At 35.5% G+C, this 17,999-nt stretch overlaps 1 protein-coding gene across 2 annotated transcripts in view; it reads left to right on the forward strand.

Moving 5' to 3' along the window:
- The window catches only part of plod2 (procollagen-lysine, 2-oxoglutarate 5-dioxygenase 2), a 46,410-nt gene extending 30,105 nt beyond the window's left edge, over positions 1–16,305 (forward strand). The window contains exons 8-20 of one of the 2 annotated variants that reach the window (XM_006637705.3): positions 248–349; positions 3,860–3,985; positions 4,081–4,202; positions 5,729–5,833; positions 6,695–6,820; positions 7,305–7,446; positions 8,391–8,453; positions 10,345–10,458; positions 10,885–10,950; positions 11,728–11,832; positions 12,212–12,358; positions 14,089–14,214; positions 15,423–16,305. In XM_006637705.3, coding sequence (XP_006637768.2) covers positions 248–349; positions 3,860–3,985; positions 4,081–4,202; positions 5,729–5,833; positions 6,695–6,820; positions 7,305–7,446; positions 8,391–8,453; positions 10,345–10,458; positions 10,885–10,950; positions 11,728–11,832; positions 12,212–12,358; positions 14,089–14,214; positions 15,423–15,578 — 1,500 coding nt within the window. In that variant the 3' untranslated portion in view covers positions 15,579–16,305. The remainder of the gene's footprint in view (positions 1–247; positions 350–3,859; positions 3,986–4,080; positions 4,203–5,728; positions 5,834–6,694; positions 6,821–7,304; positions 7,447–8,390; positions 8,454–10,344; positions 10,459–10,884; positions 10,951–11,727; positions 11,833–12,211; positions 12,359–14,088; positions 14,215–15,422) is intronic. The other variant, XM_006637706.3, reaches the window with a different exon arrangement.
- The last annotated feature ends 1,694 nt before the right edge of the window (positions 16,306–17,999 follow it).

Below are 17,999 nucleotides of genomic sequence, written 5' to 3' on the forward strand. Positions count from 1 at the left end.
ATGTGATATTGTACATTAAATACAGACTGTTCTTAAACAGGATAGTTTGATTATGCTGTAGTTTCAGTTTTATTTAAACTTATGGTAATACCATATATTTTACAAACATTAATTGAGTAGAATCTTAAGCAAAACTAGAATGTTTATATGAATTAACAAGAAAGCTTAAAATATCTTTTAATTTTCTATTTAATATTTTGATTCATACACTGATATTCATGTTTTTTTCATGTTTTTTTTTTTACAGATTTACCTGAATTATTTAGCAAATTACATACCTAATATTTGGAATTATGAAACTGGCTGTGGTATTTGTGATAATGACCTTTTTGACTTGTCCAAAGTTAAGGTAAGTCAAATTTACATGGAATGGTCAGTAATCAATAGCAGTTTGAAAAGATGCGTGTAATTTAATTATTTTTTGTCATTCATTTTCACTCGCACTCCAAAGTCATCACAGTGCTGATTTGTGAAATACAAGTCTGAACTTGAATTTCCATTCTAGAGTTGTGATAAGGCAGTTCTCCAGTTTTATATAAGTTGTTTCCAACAATAACAAATATCATGCTCTAGTTCATATGCATAGACCGTCATTAAAAACATATAAATGCCTGAGTTTTCTATGGAGAGGAAGTGCTACACTTCTGTGGTACAGGAAATGGGTTTTGGTTTTTAGAAAGTTTCACTTAAAGGGGTGTCACTATCGACCATGTTGCTTTTTAGTGGGCTTCTCAGTGTGGTTTAATCCACTGAGTGACTTACAGTGGTTGCCCTGAAAATTTGTTAGTTAGTTCAGCCAAGGCTGGCTACTGATAGAGCTTTTCACGTTAGTCCCAGAAGATCTGTGAACACTACTTTTATTTTTCCTTTTGCTTGTGCTGGGTAAAAGAAAACCACATGAGTTAGATGTTTCAAGACGATCACAGTGTAAACTGAATGTTTGGAAACTTTAGCCTGTTATCTATGGCAAAGTGTCAGGGAGAATATGTAGAGCTTTTACATGTCATCCAGAAGTATGAACCTCCTACGTTGCCCTGAGAAATGTACCCAAGCAGTATTATTCTATTAAAGATGTGCACTAATGCACATGCACCAATTTACATTTTACATCAGCAGCCCATTGGACACGTACATAATAGTATATATGTTTTAAAAATCAAGCAGATAGGTTTCTTTATTGTTTTAGTAGTATATCACCTTACGAGAACACAATACTGAGCTCAAATCACCTGAAAACTAAAAAATCCCAAGTTCTTATTTGGTGTTTGAGCTCAGTTGTAATTGCCACAGTTAGTTAAAAATATGCGTAAATAGCCATTCACAAAAATATTATTTTAATTAATGCAAGAATAGCAAAAGATTTCACCTTACCCCATCTGAAGAACATCACATGGTTGATACCTTGGTAGATGAAGGCTGCCTGTTTGTGAGAGAAGCTGCTGGAAGAATAAGATGTTCTGCTTTAATGATTGGCAGACTACTCCAGAAACCAGGAAAGCAGCTCTGTGAGGGAGAGGTAGTCCAGAGACACCAGGAAATCAGCTCTGTGAGGGTAGGTAGTCCAGAGCCACCACAAAAACAGCTCTGTGAGGGACAGATAGTCCAGAGACACCAGTAAACCAGCTCTGTGAGGGACAGGCCACTTCCTGGAAGGCCCTAATACCCACACATGTGCCTGCACTGGCTGCAGCACAAGAAATTCCTGGAAGAAACAACCCACGCATCAGGAGATTAACTGCAGTTTGCCATCTGCAAGAACATAATCTGCATTCTTGGAGGCCATTAAGGAATAATGTTAACAGCTGAGAGATGAAATCACTGTTTTACTTGGGTTAGAGAAAATCTTAGGTGGCAGTGGATTGAATGGTGGAGCTTTTTATTCCACTAGTGGAAGACGTGTTTTAGGGGAATATTCAAGTCAACTGTAGGGGATATGGAAACATGATAGTATGGGGAGGAATCTTCTGTAAAACAAGAACACCTTTGATTACTTCTCAGCACTAGATTGGCCAAATTCTTTAACCAATAACTTTTCTGTTCCTGTAATCTAGTCTGGAAGTGTTAATTTTTCAATAGAACATTGCAAGACCACACACACTAGAATTGCAGTGGGGCAACTTCAACAAAACAATCTTGTTACAATCACATTGTGGCCAGCTTTTCCTCTTTACCTGAGTCTAATAAAATGTCTGTGGGACATCTGTAGACTCACTAGTGCTATGAACAGGAGACAACTATGACTGGTCAGCCTTCACCAGTTAGCAACTCACCTCAGTCAATCCAGACGCAGAATGAAACGTGTCAACACTGTCAGGACTGTATTAACACTCAGGGGATATTAACTGTGCCATGTTTTCATTTGGACATTGTGTAGTAATTCATTAAAGTGTATGATGATCCTTTTATCTTACTTTCTGTCATAGTTTCTGACATTTTGTTTAGATATTTAAACTCTTTGATTAAATTCAATAGACCTGAAGTGCTGTTTGTTTTATAAATTATACCTCATAAAATATGTATATTTAGACAAAATATTTTTATCATTATTGCAATAAAGGGTTTGAGTTTATAGACCTTTTTAATTGAAATATAATATTATTAAGTCAGAATTGAATAGTGAAAATTGTACATATTTTATTCAGTATCTTTCTGGTTTTAGAGTAGGTTCTGAGAAAGAGAAATGTAATTAATTGTAAATGACACTTTTGAAGTTCTTATAAAATGTAAAGTAGGACTTTTTTCATCACTGTTTTATTTTTTATTTTTTTAGTGCAAATAGACCTGGGGCTTTGGGTTATAAACTGTTTTTCATTGTGTGTCTTAAATTATTATTTACCTAATCAAGAGTATTTGGTAGTAGGAATCGCCATCGCTGATTGTTTTTCATATTGCAATTTAAAAAGTCATAAAAACCCTTATGAACTCAAGGAGACTGAATACTTAATAGATTAGAATGACTCACCTTTGGCTCCTAGAAAAAAGAACCAATTCAAAGAGCTGTAATAGCAGGTTTTGTGAGACAGACTACTTACTTTCTCCAAGACAGAGGGTAAACATGGGTCATTGCCTTCTGTTGCTATATGCATTATGTGGTTTCCACATCTGGATAGGGAAAGAAGGAAATGTCATCAGGGAGAATTGTTTCTGAACTGAAGGAGTAGGCGTAAGACCATCAATAGCATAGCTAAGATCCTCCCTGGCATATTTTTCCTGTCAGTAACAATTAAGGCATTTTTGGAAAGGAAATCCTTATTCTGGTTCCATACCAAGAAAACAGGGTACACATGAAGTTCTCAAATTAGGCTTGCTGCACAAGAAACTTTCAGTCCTGACCAACATCGTCCACCATAGTTGTAGTGGTGGTCATGGGATGGAACATTCTTTTTCTTCACTCCAAATGGACTTTGACAGTGCTCTGTGAGAATGTGGTTTGTTAGCTACATATCTAACAAAGTATAGGGCTATAGACACCAAGCACTGGATTATAGGAATACTGATATATACAGTACTCTGTTAAATGTTTCTAAGCCATTCTTACTGTGGTACAGCATGTTTTTCCTATGGACCAGTGTAACAAAGCATAATGAAAGCATGTTAAAACTTTAGATAACCATGGCACAAATATTGGGAGCCATGGTGAAATTGAAAAAGCTAGAGTAAATTTACCAAAATAAACTTACATCCACAACACTCTATCAAACTGCAGTTTGGAAAGCATTGCAAGAGAGTATTTAAACTTACACAAAATGCATTCATTGGTACATTACAAACTGTGTATAGACTGATGACCTTGATAGGCCGAAGTGTTATATTACTGACCCGAGATTTTTTATTTTATTGATTTTGTTTTTGAATTCAGGAATATCCACGTGTCACACTTGGTGTATTTATTGAGCAATCAACTCCCTTCATGCCTGAATTTCTCGACCGGCTTTTGACCTTGGATTACCCGAAAGATAAACTAAGCATTTTTATTCATAACAATGTAAGTCCTCAACATAACGCAAGTAGCAGTTCATCAAGAATGAACCATCTGTTCCGTGAAGCATTGGTTCACAGAGACTCTTCTCTCTCATACAGGAAGTTTACCATGAAAAGCACATCCAGAGGTTTTGGGAACAAAACAAGAATGCCCTTAAGAGCTTTAAAGTTGTGGGACCAGAGGAGAACCTTAGCCAAGGGGAAGCAAGGAACATGGGAATGTATGTGCTCTTATACATATAATTTTGCAAAAAAAAGGAGTCACTCTGATCATGATTTATTGAGCAAAACCTGGAATAACTAGCCTCAATTGCCACGTGTAATGAAACCAAATGAAGTTGAAATTTGATGCCATTTAGGTCAGCTGCAATTTATTCCTAGTGATGATCCTTTTCAATGGTTTTCTAAAACTGACTGTTGTCCTTATTATCTCCTTCAGTGTACCATGATAGCTGAACAGACTGCTTTAGATAAATGCATACTGTCATTCCATATAATCCAGGATTTCTAGAAAAAAGATCCTTTCATCTTAAGGATGACTATTATATCTGTGGCGCCTCAAACTCGGCAATTGAAAAATGAATCACAGGAATGGTGCAGAGCAGTAATAATAATGTTAAATCTGTTTTTCCACAAAATATTAAGATTATTAAGCCACCAGAGGTTGAAGGTTCTCATTAAAATGTAATTCAATGTCCCGAGTTTCCTTTATGTTTTAATTTTCTTTCTTGTGTTTATTTACTGAAATTTAAAGATGATGTTACTGTATATAAAAAAACTCCCTCTGTTCAAATAGAAGTACATTTTCCCTTAAGAAAGATTTTTAAATCAAACTGGACCACGTGAAACAAGACTCTTGAGAGGGAAGAACATTAGCATTAAATAATACATATTTCCACGTGCCCCGTTTTGTGTTTGTACTTCATTATAGATATTCTTTTCAGTTTACAAAACTAGTTTGTGAATTGCAAATAAAAATATACCATTGAAAAAGCTATATCCTTGAAACATATTTATACATTCAGCCCAGGAAATGTTTTGTGCTTCAGAGACTTAATAATTCCTATAACAGGCAAAAGATTATATCTCTGTTTCATTTTAAATTGGCTCCCTAGAGCTACAATACATTGTGGGATATATCTAGTAAGCAATGGTTGGCATTAATATAGCAAACTTGTGGCCCAACTAGCAAGGACTTTATTACTTCCACATAGAAATAGAATAGAAAATCTGATTACATTTTCTTTTGAACTTTTGAAAAGTTCTTTCTTTTAAAATAAGATAAACACTTGTTAGCCCATTCAACACTTATACAGTATAAATACTGAATAATAATGGTCTTTTATATTTATTTTTTCACAGAACATTATTTTATTATTTTTAAAGTCATGTCCCATTCTATATCATTTGTCTGAGTGTGCATGTGTGTGTTCCCTTTGTTAATTTGGTTTTAACTAAAAAATAGGAGGACATTAAAAAAAGCACAATTTTGCGTTACACGTTATATACAGTATAGTCCTTCATGTTGAATAGGAATATTTCACTACAGTATATAAGTGACTCAATGTATACTGTATTATAATGTACAATGTAAAAAAGCACTACAAATCTAGTAGCCGATTCCTCAAAATTTAGAAATCAGTATTATTTCCTAGCAGCAGACAGTTATGTTGATCAGTGGTGATGTGATCTCCTGTGAATGATTGAAATGAAACTATTTTTAAATTCTGTGTTCTTCATCTTTTAGGGAGTTGTGTCGTAGTGACAAGAGCTGTGACTATTATTTCAGCATTGATGCAGATGTTGTGTTGACAAATCCCCAGACTTTGAAACTCCTAATTGAGCAAAACCGGTATGTAGCATCCCATAAAACAGCATAACATCTCTGCTGGTAATTTGGTTTAGCAGTTCTCCTACATCTGTAGAAGCTTGGTATTCTGTAGTGCTGAAACCACAAGTATATTACAGTTGACCAAATGAAAATCCCTTCCAGTTTAAAATAATAAACGTGGCATCCTATGTACCTCAACATGTGGAAAACCTCTTAAGCTATACTGTCCCCAACTGTAAATGGCACATAGCATTAAGACAAGCACGCACACTTTCTATTCTTTTGCATCAAAAGCATGTCTTTGTGGTGTGTAGCTTGCACAGTGATATTCAGCACTTCTGCACTTTCAAGAAACCCTTATGTGATATTTAAAGAAATGTTCAGAATTGTCCAGACCCACAAGCTGGAGAATAGTTTCAATTTTAACCTTAACATTGCACATTTTATTGTTTTTTCTCCAGATGAATGCTGTAATTTTTATAATGCATTTTCAATAATATGGTGTGCTCACGAGAGCCAACTTCTTCAAAACAGCCTGCGGGTTTGAAACAAAGCAGGGGAGGTACAGTGGTGAATAAAAAGAATTGCATCACCCACGTTCTTGGATGCGCTTTTCGAATCTCCCAAAATATTCTTGAAATGTCAGTTCTAATTTGCACTTTGGGGTGGACGGATTTCTGATCCAGAGATGCATCTTCACGCTATCTGAAGTATAAATGAGGTTGATGCTGTGATTTTTGTCTGCTATTGAGTGCAATGTGTCTTTTTGGCCATTAGTACCCTACTCAGTTTAAATCAATCATTGGTTGTTAGTGAGACATTTGCATTTATTATGAAAATGACTTGTGTTACAGATCTTCTCACCTGCGCTTTTTTCTTTAGAAAAATAATTGGCCCTCTTGTGACCCGACATGGAAAACTGTGGTCTAATTTCTGGGGTGCCTTAAGTCTGGATGGTTATTATGCACGCTCTGAAGACTATATTGACATTGTCCAGGGGAAGAGGGTGTAAGTTTTGTTTTCCTAACTGCCTCACAGAATGCATGTATCCTGTACTGGATAATTGACTAATGTCACAGTGATATGTTAAAAGAAGAGGAAAACTGGCTTGAGGCAATGCACACTAGTGCCTTTAACAGTGTGTTAAATATAAGTGTTAAATATAAAATATAAATTCTTAAATATAAGTGTGGACTAGTGTGCACTCTCAAACTAAGAAATAAAGATGTGCACATAGCAATCACTCAGCAAAGCCTGACATTTATTTATCCATCAACTTAAGCCCAGAAAAAAACAGCAGTACACTGTAGGACATTTCTATGTAACTTCCATGTCAGTCAAGGCGTCTCAGCATTACATTGTGCTTATTACAAATAAGATTGGTTCAGTTTCTTGCTGGCTTGAGACATACTGTACTTGATGTAATGAATAGGAAGCATTATGTTGAAAACTGAAAAATGTGGGTTTTAACTACTGTTCTTTTTTTCTTTAGTGGTGTATGGAATGTTCCATACATGGCTCATGTCTACTTAATAAAGGGAGAGACTCTGAGAAATGAATTAAAGGAGAAAAACTATTTTGTCTTAGAAAAACTGGACCCTGATATGGCATTGTGCAGAAATGCTAGGGAGCTGGTAAGACTATTCAGCATGTGCTCTGTCATAATATTTTCACTTTTCTATAAAGTGATAGTTCATAAATGTTTTTGACTATTTTTATTACTATTTTACTACATAACTTATTCAGTCCATTATGAACTGGTAAACAGATTGAGGGACTGGCCTTGTCCCATACAAGTGTCATTGTATACATAAATAGTAAATTATACTATTTAACATTTGTTCCATAAACAAATGTAATATGAAAGGTTCTTCTTTATCTGAGTTCATGATTAGAAGACATATTTTCATGTCTCGTGAATGAGTAGTAGCACAATAGGAAGGTTTTAATTAACTGTCAATGTGCCAATGCAATGTTTCTCAATATGAAATCAACCTCCAGCTCAAAGGACGAAAAAAGAGAAAAGCTGGCAAGTATATACAGCACAGATGTGCTGACTGTTTTCTAGGCATGACTTCTGTCTATTTATGGTATTCTTTGTGGTGCATTAAGGGATTGCTGCTCCAGTCATCTCCCATCATCACCAATCTTTTGCCTCTCTACTCGCCATGTGCTCATGTTAAGCCAATGGCTGCCTGCATATTATTCTCTCTGTTCCTTCTCACTCGTGACCTGGCATTGGTGACTCCTGGTGTGCTTTGTGCTTTTCAAATGTCACAAAAGCTGATCCGAAGGGTCTGGCCATCAGTCTGTCTCTGTTTTCTTTTTGGGCCCCCATGTACTTGCTAGCTATGCAATCTACCAGCATGCTCCATGTAAAAGAAAGACATTCCAAAACATCAGCTTTAAGAGAGTCCTGCTGTTTTTGGCATATCTTCTTTTCTTACGGAGTCCTATCTTCTTTCCTTCCAAGGTGTATGTCACATATACAGTATGTATCTATGTGTCTCTCTACATATATATTTCTATAAATATATAATTGTCACACAACTTATGTGGTGCTTCTCCTTCATTTTAGACAATACAAAGGGAAAAAGACTCCCCTTCTCCGGAAACATTCCATATGCTCAGACCCCCAAAGGTTTAATTTTGTTTTACTTTGTCTTCTCATTTTGCCGTAAAAGTATGATGGTACAATATAGGACTGCTTCCGTTCTGCAAGAAACCATTATCCATTATTAGGGATAACATATTTAGAGGCCTTTATATTACCAGTCAGTATTTTGATTTAATTTTTTTGTTTCTTTCTCCTGGTGACTCCTCATCTACTTTTCTTGAGAATGCTAATTACATGTACAGCTAATTAACAATTTAATTATAAGCTATGGAAACTCCACAGGAATATTTAGCATAATAAAGTGTAAAGCCTTAGTTTTTTAAAATATATTATTAAAAAAATAATAGCATTTATTATAGCATTCATTTAAAAATGAAGTTAAATAAATGAGATTCGCAAGCAAGCTGTTTCTCAAACATTTAAATGTAAAATAACACCTTGCCAATTAAGTGCAGACAGACTGATAAAAAGGTTACAAGATCAGTTGTAAAGTGTGTTTCCCTATTTTTTTCTGCTACAATTTTATAGTAATGATTTTAAAAGTATAGTACATAATTAGGAACAGGTAAGGGGTATATTACATGCTGAAAAGAAGAGAAAGGAAACTACCAGTTCTTGGTGCTGCAACACTGGTAAAAAGGCCAATTGTAAGGTTTAATATTTGTTGACAAATGTACTGTTTGGAAGTTACTGGAACCCCTGATAATGTTTAATACTTGACCACCCAAAGGGGAAGAAAGGGTGCTCTTTCAAAAGCTCAGTGATTTCATGTGGGCTTTCTTTTTAATTACATTATGAATAAGAAAAACATTCATTCATTCATTTATTGCTTTTATATCAATATGATAAATTGACAGTATTATTACTGTATTTATATGTTACTCATACATGCATAATCATGTATAATTTTATAGTTTAAAAACATATTTATTAAAGAAGCACATTTTTTAACTTGTAGGCATTTGTGTAAGAAACTTCAGTTAGCATTTTCATGACTTGTCCAATGCAAACCAAACATCTGCATCAAAAATGAAGTATTGTCTTTACATGATTAGTTTCTGAAGTCATAATTGTATTTTACAACTAAGCAGACAGATTTAAAGCCAGCCAAAGTCCAAAGCAGAACAACTCCCTCCCTCCATTCCCTGCTATAGCTCTCTGATGCTTGTTTATAAGCAAAAATCCACAGCACATGTTTAACAATCTAATTCCAAACTCCCTTACCATTTCCAGCCTAGGCCAGAGCATAACACTGACTCGCGGATCTGATCTAAAAATTACTCCATAAATTGAACCACAGCCAATACATTTCTTAAAGACAAGCAACTGATAAATTTAAAAATGACTCAAAATTACTTCTATTAGTATCTATTAAAAATCTAAATGGGTATACACCTTCTGTGGGTTTTCTGTAATGCCAATTTTAATTTTGCTCTAAAGCCTAGACTGAAAATACACACATACAAACTCTACTGCACAGCCCAAGGTTATCAAATTCTTGGAGCAAACTTTTCCTTAGCATCTCCCCCTCTGTTCCCTGCTCATATTACTCCATTACCTGTGTGCTCAATAAATATTCCATGAATATTTACTTGTATCTGTTGCTATTTATATTTTTCCATCTTCGTTCCAGGTATGGTATAAACATTTTTATTTTAATTTCAGTTAATTCCAGCATTTTATATTTTTGCTTTTGTCAATAAGCAAATTTTTTGTATTAACATTTTTGCTGTTGTGTTTACAGTATGTAATTAAAAATAAAATGTATGATGACAAATTCCCACGAGAATATTTTCTTATATATGACCTTCTGTTTTCAGGAATATAAACATTTCTGCATTTTTATTTTTAACAGTTTCCTGTTTGTGCTTTTCTTTATGCAGAAACTTAACATCTTTTTTTTTATTTACCATAGGGAGTTTTCATGTACATTACAAACCGACATGAGTTTGGAAGACTTATTTCAACAGCTAATTACAACACATCTCATTATAACAATGACTTGTGGCAAATATTTGAAAACCCAGTGGTAAGTAAAATCCCACCATGCCAGTAAAAGTTGCCCAGATGCCCAGCTAATGGAAGTGCCTTATCTGAACAGATCCCTCAGGGCTAAATATACTGTATGTAACTGCTGCTGCCTGTTAGTTCACATTTAGACATTCATTTTACTTCTCAACCAGAAACAGGATTTCAAGGAAGTTAAATAACATGAGACAGAATGTTAGTGGTACAGATGTTGCATGAATCATCTGATAAGTCCTAATAAAGCATACAAAATCTTAATATCCCCTTATATGGTATATATAAATACTGTATGTCTCTTATTTCAAATAAGAGTGTCAGTCTTACTGTAGGTCTTTGCAACAAGAATAGGAAGCTCCTGATCTGTTCTTATTTTTATATTCCTGGCCAGCAAACTGCAAACTTTATACTAACATTCATTTTGTTACAGGACTGGAAAGAAAAATACATTCATCCAAACTATAGCAAAATATTCACAGAGAACCTCACAGAACAGGTTGGTATTCCAGTGAAGAATTCTATGAATGTCGCCACTGTTGAAAGTTTTTTTTAATACGTTGTACACTTTTATGACTCATCCACAGCTTCTGTTATTTACAGTGCATACTTTAGAATTCTCCCGCTCATTGTGATGTAGCAGACTCTTTTACATTTACATACGTAACATTAACACCAATAATTTTGAATAGATCACCCAAGAGCCTCACGATGCTGGGATGGAGCAGCTTTTGTATGCAGTACACAATATTGAGATGGTCCCTTAAGAAAAGGTGGCTTTTGTAAGAGAAACCTAAACAAGAATCGACCACACCTATCTTTTAATTAGGGCCCTGTCTCACTTTGTCTATCAATCCATTAAAACAAACTAATTCCCTGGATGTGGAGATAAACTTCCACCCCAAATATACTCAGGCTATATACTGTACATAGACTTAACTTTATTCCAGGATGGACTCAGGCACATCTGAACATATTAGCCTTTGAAGGGGGTGCTAACGAGGCGGCTACACTACTCAATTAATTAATACTTCAAGAGTTCAGCTCCTCTGACTTCACCTGCCCTTAGCTAGTATAGAGCATACACACCCTACTGTAAACCAGTATACTGTACAGTCAGTGACAGTATGTAATGTATGCTAAATTTTGCAACCACCTAGAGAGGACAGAGTCCAAAGCATCCAGAAAATTCTTTCTTGGCAAGTTAGAAATCATTATGACTAGTATGTCTTTTGTTTTGTTCTTCTAATCCTTCATTGTTTTTAATGTAATTTAGCCTTGTCCAGATGTTTTCTGGTTTCCTGTATTTTCTGATAAAGCCTGTGATGAATTAGTAGAAGAAATGGAACACTATGGGATATGGTCAGGTGGAAGGCATAAGGTAAGTATAATTACTATTGTGAATGTATTACAACATATTTAAAGAAATAATTAATCTAAAAAGTAAAGGGTTATAATGGAACATTTACCCAGAATATATTTTCTTGCTTGTTACTAATTGAGCCAGTGACATTTGAAAAAACAATACATGCTCTTACAGTAAGTCAGGCAAAGACACCCATGGCTTCTTCTGACTTTATAAAAAGGAAAATGTGCTGAAAAAGCATTAGTATATCTGAAGAGAATCTTCCTTCATGCTCAATACCAAATAATTCAGTTTATTTAATAAATGTGTTTCTCTCTTCTTTTAAACATGCCTGCTATTGTAAAATGTTTATTGCAGTTCCGTGCCTCATACTTTGGTTCATTTTTATTTTTAGGACAAGCGTATTTCTGGTGGTTATGAAAATGTCCCAACCGATGATATTCACATGTCACAAGTTGATTTTGAAAAGGAATGGCTGCATTTCATTCGAGAGTATATTTCTCCTGTGACACTGAAGGTTTTCTCTGGCTATTACACAAAGGTGATTTTTACTGTGCAGTTGTGCCATACGCAACAGTCTGACCAGTATAACATAATATCTTCCAAAACAGAAATGCATGAAATCATGTCTTTTTCCAGTCTTACTGCTGGCTCTAAAGCTTTGATACTGGCCAGTGCCACCCATATCACAGCTGTAATTCATAATTCGTTTCTTGTACAGTCCTGTTATTTGCTTTTGATTGCTAGAAAGTTTGTAAAAAAATACCATTCTCTCATATGGATTCACTGGATTTCCCTGTTAAATATTTGCTATAAAGTAATAATAATAATAATAATTGCTTACACTTATATAGCGCTTTTTCTGGACACTCCACTCAAAGCGCTTTACAGGTAATGGGGACTCCCCTCCACCACCACCAATGTGCAGCATCCACCTGGATGATGCAACGGCAGCCATAGTGCGCCAGAACGCTCACCACACATCAGCTATCAGTGGGGAGGAGAGCAGAGTAATGTAGCCAATTCATAGAGGGGGATTATTAGGAGGCCATGATTAGTAAGGGCCAATTGGAAATTTTGGAAATTGGAAATTTGGCCAGGACATTTTTAATGACCACAGAGAGTCAGGACCTCGGTTTTACGTCTCATCCGAAGGACGGCGCCTGTTTACAGTATAGTGTCCCCATCACTATACTGGGGCATTAGGACCCACATGGACCACAGGGTGAGCGCCCCCTGCTGGCCCCACTAACACCTCTTCCAGCAGCAACCTTAGTTTTTCCCAGGAGGTCTCCCTTCCAGGTACTGACCAGGCTCACACCTGCTTAGCTTCAGTGGGTTGCCAGTTGTGAGTTGCAGGGTGATATGCTGCTGACATGTAGAAACCAGAAAGTCCATGTAGAAACCAGGAAATTCGAGCCTGAAGTGTTCGTTTGTCCAGCCAAGCTTTATTGTATGCATACAAGGAACCACAATAAGCACCACAATAGTTCTAGTACCTATCTTAGCTCAAAGTGGATATGATCCTACAGAACTTATATATACACATTTCCCCCCCTCCTGTCTTTGATGTAACCCAAGGAAATAGAGACCTTCCTTTGTCATCAGGAGTTAAGTGTAAACATTTACCATTTGGGTAAACATTCACAAACATCTAAACATGATAAACAGATAAACATCTGGGGGTAAGTACAGGGGGGGAAGCCTCTGTGATCAAGCAGGCGTGATGGTTACAGAGCCTCTGTGATCAAGCTGGTGTGATGGTTACAGTTCAGCATGTAAAAGCCGTTAGCAGGCTCCATCATCCATTTTTTTTGTCCTGATTGGAATATTACAGGTCAGACTACCACATCAAATTTCATATGTGTAATATTCACACCAGTATTATATCTTAGACAAAATCTGGTTAGAAAGATCTATAGGTCTATAATAAGACCTTTTGCAGAAGGTACAGTAGGTGAGAAAGGGACTTAAGATTTTGATTCCTTCAGTGAGGATTCGTAATGTTTTTACAAAACTCTGTTGTTGTTAAATTAATTTAGGAGAAGTATAGCCAAGATACAGGGTTTAGTTACTGCTGTAAATGCACACAAATATGTATTTTGTATTTGTTTTTGTAGTCTGACCCACAGAAGGTTAAAGACTATAGCTAACTTAGAAGCTAGCACTCCTAAGATTATGTTCTGTATTCTTGCTCTGGTTTATTTATTGAGACCAACTATGAATTTTGAAAGATGCCAATGTTAGTAACTGATTTTTATTTTCTTTCAGGGCTATGCTTTGCTGAACTTTGTAGTTAAATACAGTCCTGTCAGGCAGCCAGCTTTAAGACCACATCATGACTCCTCTACATTCACCATCAACATCGCCCTAAACAGAAAAGGAATAGATTTCCAGGTGAGATGCTGTAATGCACAGTGTTAACAATGTTAATATGTATTTAGTAAACCAAAAAAATTCTAATTGTTCTTGAGCAATTACTTTAACAGCTTTTCTTTATGACATTTTCTTCTTCAAAATATATTTATACTTAATTATTTTTGGATGTTTCTTTGTTTTATTTATATTAAAGGACTGGTATTCTTAAATTTAAATGCCATTTTCTGAAATAACTTTTATTCAGCTTCTTCTGTAAATCTCTTTGTGTTTAATTTTATTTCAAATATTTGACTAAGTGGCTTATCTTGCATTCGAAACCATGTTGTAATGCAGTAGAATTGTAAGCACTTCTGTTTTCTTCCCACAAGTCCTTTTCTTCAGCGTTGCAATTAGGAGCAATCTTGCAGGATAATTAAGTTATTATTAATTATTGGCTGGTAGATTAACATCTGTACCCATTTATCAAGTTGGGAATTTTTACTGATATTTGCTCAACAGAACAAGAGTAGTTCTCCTTCTAGTGTATGACTCCAGAGCCCTTACCACAATGCCTTACCACTGCCTCTTTAGCTTGGCTAACAAGAAGGGGCAAATCCCTTCTACCAACTACAGTTGTGTGACCATGGAGCTCCTAATTTTCTGCTCCAGGCTGTAGCTGTTGAAATGTGGAAAGCACCCAGAACAAGCTGATTATTCTTTCAGACGGCTTTGTCAGTTTGGACAATTCATAGAGGAAAGACCAGCAAATCTCAAATGGAGTAACTCATCAGTAGCTGATGTGGTGTAATTCCTCTGCAGCAAATAAATAACCAGTATGTGTGGCTCCTTCATAGCTCCAAACTGCTGGGTTTGAGTCTGGTCTTTGATGCCTGTCCATACAGAGTTAACCTGGTCTCATGGTCATGTGATCCCATTTCCTTCCACCTCCCAAGACATACATGTTAGTTTTGTTCTCTAAATGTCTCCCTGAGATTTGTCCTATGAGGAAAGTGACTAGGCTCCCCACCTCATTACTTGTCCGTGAGCAAAATGGATTTAGTGCCTCTCATCCATTTTTGGTTATGGATAACAGAGAAGCAACACATATAAAGCCTGTATAATAAATTTCCAGATCATGACTCTAAAACAGTCTATGGGTTTGCAGCACTTAAACGTTTGGATTAAAGGAAAACTGTATATTGATTCTAGGTGTTTCTATTAATATATATTAATTTTAATTTCAACAGGGAGGTGGCTGTAGGTTTCATCGATACAACTGCTCTATTGAATCCCCTAGAAAAGGCTGGAGTTTCATGCACCCAGGAAGACTAACTCACCTACACGAAGGACTGCCAACCACAAATGGAACTAGATATATTGCTGTCTCCTTTATCGACCCATGAACAGGAATTGACCTTTGCACCTTTGTGTTTTTTACCGTGAAAGTGTTTTTGAATTCCCCTTGTCCTTTGAACAATTTTGCATTTTACTGTATTGAATTGTGGAAAACAACTGTGGGAAAAGCAAAACAAATGACATGGCCCACATAAAATTAGGGAAGTTGTTTTCTGCGATGTGCAAATCCTCCTCTTCTCCTGAACTAAAACTTCACCAGAAGGAATATAGTCACTTAGAATGGAACATGAAAAGGTGGTTATGGTTTCTTCCAAAAAGTAAAACGAGCTAAACTGTAACTTTCATCTGGTGCTTTAGAATTTTTTTAACTGATCATTCTGTTCTTATTTATTTAGATTTATTAATATTAGTTCCACTTCTGGTCGCAAAGGATAACATTTTAGAATGGATGATGTGTTGATATTGAGAAATCTCATTTTTAATCGGGCAAACTACAGTATGTACCTGTATGCTGTTCAGGGAATGGTTTTGTTTTTGTATCTTTTCACAGCGAATGAATTGGAAAAAGTAAATGTGTAGAAACATAAAAATCCCACATTTTAGGATTTCTTTACTTAATAAACCTCTAAAGGTCTTATTTGAAATGGTTTTCATGAAAAGACATTGTGCATTACAACACTTACATTTACTGTAAGTGAAAGATTTGTTTGTAAACTTCAGCAATTTCAATTAAGTTATTGTCCGTTTGATGAAAAATAAAACAATTAAATGATTGATTTATTTCATTTATTGAAATAAAGTGTGCTAGTGATGCAGTTTTTGGTATTAGATGTATTTTGAACCAGTTAATATTTGAAGTATACTGTCAAGAAAAAAAACAGCTTACTTTTCTGAGCCAAATTATTACCAGAACTGTTTAATGTTCAGTCAGTTTTTGAAACAGGCAGTTACTGTAGTTCTTAATGCAAAAATCGCTTATGTACTGTAAGTACTGTCTGAGAACTGTACTTAGACATACCCTGCAAGGATTATTTTCTATGTACTTGAATAAAACAAAAGTACACAGCTTAAATTATGTTTTAAATCCATCCTATGTTGTCACTAACTGTAGCTTTAAACCTGGTCAACACTTTAGTCTTCTCTCTAATTGACTACTGTAATGCCCTACTTGCTAGGGTATCTAAATCCACAGTTAACAAACTTCAGTTCTTCCTGAATCCGGCAGCCAGACTCCTGCAAGTGATCACATTACTCCTATCCTGGTGCCCTTGCACTGGCTTCCTATCAGGTTTCAAGTCGACTACCAAGTCCTCATGCTCACCTATAAGGCTCTACATGGCTTGACACCTCAGTGCCTGTCTGACTTATTATTGTCCTATTCCCCACCTCGTAACTTTTGTTCTCCTGTTTGTCCGCCAAGCCAGGCTACATACTAAGGGTTACAGAGCCTTTTCCTGATATGCCTCAAACGTTCCCTGAGCACTTTCAAGTCAAAGCTCAAAACCTTTTTCTTTAAATGGGCTTCAGTTTAATTGTTTCTTTGCCCCTTTGCTTTCCTACTGTATTCCAGACCCTTAGAGCAATTGTTTAATACTGCTATCTCCTTTCATTGTGTGCTTTTTTCTTTATGTAAAGCACTTTGAGAAGTCACATTTAAAGGTGCTATATAAAATAAAGATTATTATTATTATTATTATTATTATTATTAAATCATTTCCTCCCACTACATTAATATATTACCCTATTTGTTATACAAACTGGCCTAAACTGTCTTGTTTTTTAAATGAGAACTATAAAAATCCATTTCACAACTAAGAATTATTAGCAGCAGTAATGTAACTCCTGAAATTAGCAGATCTAAGGCTGCTTCTTACAATACGCTAGAAGTATTTCTCTCTTTGACATGGATTGACATAGATCTAACTGTTTGGAGAGAGGGGCTAAAACTAAAAATATAAAAATCAAAGGGACTGAAATATATGTAGGCTTATCAAATAATTATGACTTCATAAAACTAAAAACAGTAATGGTTTGTATTAGGCCTTTTAATAGTTGTCACTTCCAACTATTTTAATGACCATTTTTTTAAAATACCAAACCACATAGACTCCTTTGTCCTATTTTTTTTATGGTGGTTATATTAAATTTGAAACCTAACATACTCTTTGTTTCTACCCAGGACTTTCCTTGACTAAGCAAACAGTGGTGTTATTTCTTCTAGGATACTGCCTCTGGGTGCTAGGTCAGGTGTTTGAGAAAACCTTTAGGCCTATGAAAGCAGTTATTGTTAGATGACTTTCCTCAACGTCTGCCTAGTGGTAAGCTTGTCAAAGGTGACATTGATTCAGTGAACTGGTCAGGAAGCCTGCATTCGTAATATGCTAAAAGATTTTCCCACATAATTACTGCCAAAAGGGACTGCTTTATGGTAAAATATATTTTAACAGCTAGACAACTTAATAAAAATA

This window comes from Lepisosteus oculatus, chromosome 13 (genome assembly GCF_040954835.1).
Source record: "Lepisosteus oculatus isolate fLepOcu1 chromosome 13, fLepOcu1.hap2, whole genome shotgun sequence".
Lineage (NCBI taxonomy): Eukaryota > Metazoa > Chordata > Actinopteri > Semionotiformes > Lepisosteidae > Lepisosteus > Lepisosteus oculatus.